The sequence below is a fragment of the Sinocyclocheilus rhinocerous genome, unplaced genomic scaffold (assembly GCF_001515625.1).
Source record: "Sinocyclocheilus rhinocerous isolate Xijiao unplaced genomic scaffold, SAMN03320098_v1.1 scaffold1204, whole genome shotgun sequence".
Taxonomy (NCBI): domain Eukaryota; kingdom Metazoa; phylum Chordata; class Actinopteri; order Cypriniformes; family Cyprinidae; genus Sinocyclocheilus; species Sinocyclocheilus rhinocerous.
Window position 1 is genome coordinate 520,673 of NW_015654935.1, and position 9,261 is coordinate 529,933.

At 38.1% G+C, this 9,261-nt stretch overlaps 1 protein-coding gene and 1 pseudogene across 1 annotated transcript in view; both read right to left on the reverse strand.

The window, feature by feature from the left end:
* LOC107717791 (protein FAM171A1-like) overlaps nt 1–3,060 on the reverse strand; it is a 24,868-nt gene extending 21,808 nt beyond the window's left edge. Inside the window, exon 1 of the mRNA XM_016524657.1 lies at nt 2,710–3,060. Coding sequence (XP_016380143.1) covers nt 2,710–2,821 — 112 coding nt within the window. The 5' untranslated portion in view covers nt 2,822–3,060. The remainder of the gene's footprint in view (nt 1–2,709) is intronic.
* An 816-nt stretch (nt 3,061–3,876) lies between these two features.
* LOC107717801 (zinc-binding protein A33-like) lies at nt 3,877–7,582 on the reverse strand (annotated as a pseudogene).
* Nucleotides 7,583–9,261: the final 1,679 nt, after the last annotated feature.

Genomic DNA, 9,261 nt, shown 5'->3' on the forward strand with positions numbered 1-9,261 from the left:
AAAAGGAGACACACAGAGCCATGTGTGTGTGTGAATGAGAGAGCGACCACTCTCATTCAGTACATCCAGACTGCTTAAATTTAAAAGACTGCTGTTGTGTGGAGGATTATCATGTTTCACAGGCACAAAAACAGACGATTCAGCCCATAAAATTCTAATCAGATCTAAAAGTATTTCCTTCAGAAGATTTTTTTTCTTGGGCTTCTACACCTTCACAACTAAAACAATGCTATTAAAAACTTTTATAAACCCAAACTTCGTGTTTCAATAGAAAATACGTAAACACTGGACAAGAAAGTTTGCTCATCAAGAGCTTTTGAGGGGTGTTAACAATCAAACATAACCCTATACAGTATCGGTAAAATATCACCATTTTCTAAAATAAAGACACATAATGGCTCAGAAAACAGGCCTAGGGCTATTAACACAACCACTTCTAAACCAAGCCACTCTTTCAGTATTTTTAATTGCTGTATTTATGACAGATTTAAAAAGTAAAACTCTATAAGCCTTTTTAAGATACAGATTAACAAGGCACATTTAGAGTGATATAAGAGTCCACTATCTCTGTTTGTAAGATAATGCATGTGAATGAAGAGAAAGAGAGAGAAAGTGCTGGCGGCTTGCCCATGGGAGATAGTCTGGTTTGGGTAATCAGAGAAGAGAAAATGCCTCAGTGTTCTCTGAAAACATGACCACATAAAAAATTAAGCACAACAGGGGTCTCCGGTGTGCTTAAAATGCTTTGAAATGCTAGCGGGCAAACAAACAGACACAAATATCGAAAATCCAGAGACTATACCACAGAAAAGCTCATTACTGATAATTAACAAGTGGGAAACACCAGACTTATTCTCTTTATCAGCCTTTATAAGCTCTAAAACATAGCTGGTTTCCTAAGACCCATTGTTCTAAGCCCCTGTGCATTATAGCAGGAAACTATTAAGGAGTCCATTTAGTCTCTGTTCTTGGGTGTGTGTGCGACAACAAGCAACTGCTTACAGTAAATATTTGGCATATGGGCAATATGGAGGTCAGTAAAAAAAACATAGCTTTGCATAAACTACATTACCATTATGAAGTGAAGATTAAAAAAAACAAAACAGACTCAAATCTGCATGGCAAAACTCACTCCAGGCCTGTCTCTACTGTGTCAAGGCCTCACACACAGTATTCCCTTTTCAGATCCCAGTGTTGAGGAAGTGGCACAGCCTGGCCAAAAGGAAGGAAAGCCCTAATTTGCATACTCAAAGCATACACTGTGCCAGTCTACTGTCCTAAAGAAGAGAGAGCAGCAGACCCATCTGTGCTGCTGCTGCTCATCAGCAGGAGATGGAGGGGGAGGAGGACACTCCATCAGGGGAGAGGAGGGGGTTTGGGGGGATTCCTCACATTATAAGCTCAGACATGAAGGATTTAAACAAACTGGCAGTCTATGAGCTGCTAAATCAATCTGCTGTCAAGATGTGATCTTTGCCAACAGTATCATTTAAGCAGGTTTTAGCAACCTGACATTCGTGCTTCACCTAAAAGTATTCAGCGTGATATCTGGATTACGTAAATGTCAAATGTGAATTAGTGATATGAAAACGGCTTTTCAATTTCCTTCCTTGCAGGCACATTGACATCTTAATGCACAGACACTTAATATTGCATTACATTATACATTAGCGAGATCATTTAGACTAAAACAGTCCGAAATAGACAGAAGCCTGAAATAATCTCATAATAAAACCATCACGGCATAAATAAACAAGGTCCATTAAGATTTCAGAAAGATCTTAGAAATGAACAAGATGATGGCTGAAATCACTATCATACAAAGTCTTCAAGCTTCTCAGTTTCTAAGTCTCTCTATAAAAATATAAACAAAACAAAAAAACAATCTTGAGGTAAGAAAGCCTAATAATGAATGTTAAATGGATGCTAAATTACAGAAATTGTATCATCTAAAGCAGCAAGTTCTCCTGTCCTATTTGATTTATTAATATGTAAAAAAGAATAAATTTCATAACTGACCAGACGGAAAGTAGCACTTTAATATATGCACATATATTATTAGAATAAAAATTCTAATATATATATTCTACTTTTATTATTGAATTAATTCACAAATTAATAAAAACACAAAATGACAATAGTGGGATCGATTGTGACAACATCATTGTTTTTGTATTTGACATTAATTTATACAGTTTATGGAAACGTTGTATATTTCTCAACTACTATAAGTTGTATCAGATAAATATGGGAATATTATATCAAAGTTGGAAACAAATGAACCTCAAAAACAGTGAGTAACAGACAAAAAGTGTAACGCTCCCTGGTCTCACTATAGAAAATGACACGGGCGCCACTCAGTTCATGTGTTTTGGAAGCTGCAATGATGCTCGTTGCAACGACAGGCGTCACAAAAATGAGACCCGATTTCAAACAGATGGCTTGAGAGTTACAAAACACCAGATCAATCGAACTACGAACATTTAACAAAGGTTGCGTTGTTAAAACAATAATACATGGAAAACTATTTAAATTATAAGTTATTCGCTTTATGGCCGTTACACTTTGCGTTATTACATGCTAAGGTTGCTACAGTTAGCACAGGGAATGCCATCCAGAAAGTCAAAGCAAAGCTTCCAAGTCTTTATCAAGATCTTTTTAAAGCTACACAGAAGTGATGTATTAGTGGGTGCTAACGGCGTCTCGTACCTTTGGCATCGCTGTTCTCCTGCAGTGTTTTAGCGGCCGCCGTCCATAAATCGCATCCCAGCAGGCAGAGCACAATCACGGCAGACCTGCTGCTACTGTCCGCCCCACGCATTATTGCTGCTCACGGTTACAAAGATTTTGCTTAACAATGCGGCTTTTCTATGCGGCGGCAGGAGTATCTAGAAACTCGTAGCAGCTGAGGTTCCCTGCCATAATTTGGTGTTTTAGCAAATCTGCTCATGTCATTGAACACCGACGGGCGATTAGGAAAAACCCTCCGCTCAGCATCCCCGTGTTGCCGCTGTTTTTCTCCACAACTCGACACGAAACAACGACAGAAAGCGAGTCAACTCCACCAGTTTAACCATTTCAACGCCAATAACAGATGGCGCTGGTCTGTCCTACAGAAAGACGGATTAGACCTCCATCTACTGTCCAGTACTGTTAATTACAACAGTGGCTGTAAAACTTTTTGACTCGAAGGCCCTCCCATTCCAAGCTGCTTGTTTTCCAACTTTTCATTAACGGAAACAGGGTGTAAGGATATATTAATGAACCACAATGCATTTTTAAATCAAAAATTTCAATAACTAATATTTTCAAAAGAATAATTTCAAAAAGTGCAATAATATATATATAATTTCATTGTGCTTTTGAATTTTATGGGAATTTGTGGTGCAGATATAAACTGTTGACATGACTAATATCTAGAAATTCAATTCCTTGCTGTTAATTATTCCTTTTACTATGATATCTGTATTATAGTATCTGTCCCTTATTTCATTAGATATTGATACTTATAACTATTCTAAACCTTACAAGTAACATACACACACACACACACAGGTATTTCCATCTCACTAACATGCTAACAAGAAAGACAAAGAGACAAGGTTCATTCAAAAATTATAAAGATTTATCATGGTGAACTTTGCAAACCAAATGAACTTTTGAAAACGGAATATAAATATTAAAAAAACCTGCAAAAAGCTTCAAGAACACCGAATCGAAGTTCAAGAAGATAAATCACCAGTCACTTTGCACTGTTTTTCTATTGCCTTACAAATTTTCTTCCACAGGCAAAGTAGACAAGAAACACTGCGAAATGACACAAGAAAGTCATCATGCCAAACCTACAAAAGCTTCTAAACAGACTTTATATCTCTTTTAATTAGAGAGCTTGACCACAGGCAGAATCCTTAGAGGAGAAACGCTGCACAGACTAAAGAAGAATGGAAAGAACTTCTCTGTGTATCTGGTTGTGAATGTGTGATAGTGTGTTTTGCCGAGAGGATCTGAAAATGAAATCTGTCCTTCATCTAAATCGAGTTTCACTCTCACTTGCTTTGGTTTCTCACACCAAATGAGAGAGATGCATGACTCCCGAGGAGCCTTCAAACTGAGTGTGTTGCTGTCATAGCCAATGCACCAGACCTCACTGGGCAAGCTGTTGGTTCCTTTTCTCTTGGCAGACTCTGTAGTGACACCCAGAATCCAGAAAGTGCTGTCTCCCACATCCACATCCCATATGTGTGTCCCTGAGGAATAGCCCACAGAGCCCAGAACACAGGGACACCTATCAAACCTCTCTCCGGGTTATCAGGAAGCTGCACTCCAACTATGTCTTCCTCTTCTTGCTCATCTCGGTCCCTCACACATGTCAGATCTTCAGAGAGTATAAACTGAGAGTTAGCGGTGTTTGGGTCGAGCACCACAGGAGCTAAAAACAGAGAATAGTGCTAAGATGTTGCATTATAAATGTAATCAATCAATGATGCTTAGAAACGAGTATTTTAATAAAACTGCTTCACTGATTATTAATGTTTGAAAAAATTTAAAATCATAATCACGTGGTCCAAAAGAAAAAAGGAAATATCAGAGAGGACCTCGGCAGACCCTCATAATAACTGTGTCATAATTCCATAAAAAATATTGTTTTTACCTTGAAAATTTATTTAAAGCAATAGTTCGCCCAAAAATGAAAATGTGTTCAAAATTTACTCACCCTCAATCCATCCAAGATGTAAACAAGTTGTTTTTTTTCATTGGAACAGATTTGGAGAAATGTAGCATTACAACACCATTGCATGCACCAATGCATTATAATTTTTCAGTAGTATTATATCTAGATATTATATCTCTTAGTAGATCTCTCTGGAGAGCCAGATGGTTACACATTAAGTTTCTTATTCAGTTTCTAACATGCTCCCCAGTCTGGCCAATCTGCATAGCTGGGGAATGGCAGACACACCAGCGTGCCAACTGTGCCAAAAGAGGGGCACATTTGAGCACATCCTCGGTTGCTGTTTGAAGGCATTTGGGGAAGGGGCTTGTGCCATGACCAACTTCTAAGGTTCTTTGGGGGACACAATCAGCAAAGCATTCCAAGAAGCAGCATGCCTCCAAACAGTACATTTCATTCATCAGAGCTGGGGAGAAAGCACTTCATCAGTCTAGCTCTGTGGGAGGGCTTCTTACCACTGCACAGGACTGGCAGCTCCAGGTCGACCTAGGAAGGCAGCTCAAGTTCCCAGAAAACATCACAACCAAACTTCTCCACCCAGACATGGTGTTAACAAAAGAGGCATCAAAACAAGTGATAATACTAGAACTGACTATAGAACTGTTTTATCAGCTGTTTGAACTCTCATTCTGACGGCACTTATTCACTGCAGAAGATCCATTGGTGAGCAAGAGATCTAATGCTAAATTTCTCCAAATCTGTTCCTCTTGGATGGCCTGAGGGAGAGTACGTTTTCAATTTTAATTTTTGGGTGAACTATTAAAAAAAAGAAAGAGATTTTTAAAAATAATGATTAAGATCCACATGTATTCAATGTGTAAAGAAAAATGTCATTATGTTTTATGATTACACCACATGACAAATCATTAAATTGAAACTTTTCCTGAAAATTATATAAGTTTTACAAAACCATGTAACCAACATGAATACAAAGAGTACATTTCTAAGAACTTGATGCGTTTTAAATTAAACTTTTCCTTTTTTTTATTTTTTATAATGAACACTCTTACAGCCAGTTCACACCAAGAAAGATTACTATAAAAATAACTGTAACAATAACTATATTAGCATCCACAACAATGCACAATATTTTTCTGTTTATTTTAAGCGTGTGCTGCAGTTATGCTGTCTGCCACTTTAAATGCTCAAGCTCTTTAGAGTCTGGTGGATTGTGATTGGCTGTTAGTGTTAATCAGCTAAAATCATTCAAAGTGATTCTAAAGAAATGGTTCCTCTGTGCCATTACTGTTATAGCCGTGGTGTGGACTTCCGTATTCTCACAGAATTATCCTTGTGAACGGCCCTTTACCATCACAGACTGTAGGATGAAGCAAAAAATTGCTTTTCAGCTTCACTAGAGAAAAGTTGTATATTGTGCATGAAAACGTGTCTGAATATTTTATAAATCAACTCACTGTAACTGATAGACTCTCTTATTTTCGACCACACTGTGAACTTCAAATTGCCCAGGTATTGTGCGGTATCAATAAGCCCTCCACGAACTGTTTCTGTTTCTTGGTTCATGTTCTGGGCTCTGGAAGTACATTCAGAGGTCAGCACTGCTGCTTAACTTCAATACTGAGGGAAAAAAGAGGAAAGGGAGTAAACCTGCTCACCTCTCCAACATGTCCTTGAAGCTCTATTGAAAATTGTAGGAAATATAAAAAGTTAATGAAGACCGAACAGCATACACTAAATTATTTAGTTGATTTTAGAAAAAAATTACCAGTTTTATAATTGGAATATGTAGATTGTTTTCATACTTTTACTACTTTTCACAGGTTGTTGTTTTGCTGTACTGATTAAAATTATACAGAATTTAAAAAAAGAGATTGAGAAGAAGAAACAAATAAAGGGCTAACCTGAAGAAACTGGATGTCCCCACTATCCAATTTACCTCTCAGTTCTTTGATAGTTTTTGGCAGAGAAAATAATTCTTCATTAATCTTTTCCATTTTGCTTTTCATGAGCTGTGTTTTCTGGTTCTTTTCCTTCCTCAGTGCAGCAAGCATGGCTTTTTCTTCATCATATAAAAGCTGGTGAAGATGCTTAAAGTCCTTTTTGATGGAGTTCTCTGTGTGACAGACCTGGTGCTGAACACCAAATACACATACAACAATGTTATATAATGTCATAGAATTCTCATGATTAATTAAAAAAATAACTCCTAAATCAAACTCATCCTTCTTACACATATGTGCTCAGCCTGGTGACTGCATTCAAATTTGGCATGTTCTAGAATCTTCATTTTTCTAGTCAAGAGATCAAGTTCACTGCGAAAAACTTTCTAAAATTAAGACAACATGAGTGCGTTAGAATATTAAATGTGCCTAAATTGATTAAGACCACTAAACACCAGGACGTAGGCCTACCTTACGTTCCTCCGCGATCTCACTGATAGGACGGCACGCGTGATTTCTGTGTTGGTGTGACTCTCTGCAAACCACACACATAAGCTCTTCATCATGCAGACAGAACAGACTCAGTCTCTCCCGGTGAACCTCGCACAGCTCCTCTAAAGGGTCCCGGTAATTCAGGAAAGCGAGACTCAAATTTTTCAGAGCCAAGTTTACCGGAGGGTTCTTGGTGGATCTTTTTCGGCACAGCGGACATTCTCTTGAACATTTGGTCGTCCAGTATTGTTGGATACAGTCTCTACACACACTGTGGCCACACCGAAGCAACACGGGATTACTGAAAATGTCACAGCAAACAGGACACGTAAAGTCCTCTTCAGTAAAGGGACGTTTCGACGCCATTTCTACCCGCTCAATCAGCCAGTCTAACGCTTGCGCAATGCCAATGCTGTTGATTCGTTGTAAACACACAAAATCACCTACAATTTGGAACTAGCTTTCGTTTTCTTCTAAAGTGTTACTAATTTCAGATGCACTGTACACTTTCATTTTAATTTATTACTGATATCGAGATATCCGCTTTGAGAGTTTGGCGTGTCAGTTACTTGACCTGCTTGCTCTCTCTACTTGACATGGCCACCAGTGACATAATCACGCAATACCTGAGAAGGGTATAACTGCAGCCCGGAGATCTCCAAATGGGGACAGGAACTCCAAAACGGGGTGGGAGCTCCAAAATAGGGCGTGGCTTCCTCCGACAGACAGGCACATGACACGCATGCGCAATTTTCCCCCCAATCCACTTCAGTGCAAACTAAGCCCCACCCCTGATTCTAAAGATTTTATTGGTTGTGTCAATTAAAGTGTTGATTTCCTACATTATGCTACAAAAATTTGCTCCGAACTTGCTTGGAACGAATCGTTTCGAAATCATTGGCAAATGACTCTAATATTAAATGTATATTCTTAGAAAATTACTAGTTTTCTGACCTTTAGATGCATTTAAACCTGTTGTAGGGGACTCCAACACAAAATTAGGACACTTTAAATACCCATATACCTGCTCTTTTAAGTGCTTTTCCTGACCTCTTTTATTATTTACTGTCCTGTTTAACTACAGTTCTGTCCTTAGATAGATAGAAATTTCTGCCTCACTTTGGTAATTTCAAAGGTAGAATAATGCAACAATTCAAATATATATATATATATACACACACACACACACACACACACACACACAAGGAATAGTTTCAAATTCCATTTTAATTTCAGAAGTGCGTAAACTAAAAATAGACAGGGCTGCACATCATAATATATCAATTATAAACTGAAACATTGATCATGTCTTTTCAGAGGAGAAAATATAACAAGATGTGGTTTCGTTATGACTAAGATTATTTTAAAACAGTTCTTGTATTATCAGTCCATATTTATTGAAATAAATTGATTGGGCATTGATTGAGGTAAAAATCCATATGAATCCAGGAAAAAAAAGAAGTCATTAAAATGCTCTGAATACAACATGTTACAGTAGCAGTCTGTTTAAAAAAAAAAAAAAAAAAAAAAAAAAATTCCCACCATTAACCTTACGGTTCTCTTCAAATTCTTTTAATACACTACCAGTCACAAGTTTGGAAAGATTTTATTGGTTGTGTCAATTAAAGTGTTGATTTCCTACATTATGCTACAAAAATGCTAACACCTAAACCTACCCCACACCTGACCCTAACCTTAACCAGTGAAATTGACTGCACGGCGGGATTGGCGCTAAAGGGTTGCCATGCCCACTTATAATAATCTTTGGGTTTGTTGTTTGAGCTTGGCTCATACATCGATCCAATTAACGGAGGCAGGTGTCACAATGCTTGTCACTCCCGTAAATTAATGAACTGTGTGGACAGAACAAGATTGTGGAGTCCCAAAGGTATACTCAGAATTTGGTAAACATGCTTTTTCTTTTAAAGGCAGAGTGAGTGATTTCTGGTAGCCAATGTTGATATTTGAAATCACCAAAACAAACACGCCCCTACCCCAAAAGGGTCTTGCCCCTATTTTGATAGCTCCGCCCCACATATACGTACACAACCCAGGCAACGATTAGTTCTGTGAAACAAAGCAAAACCAATGTTACACCGTGTCTACGGACGTGAGCAGCGCGGCGCAACAAATCCC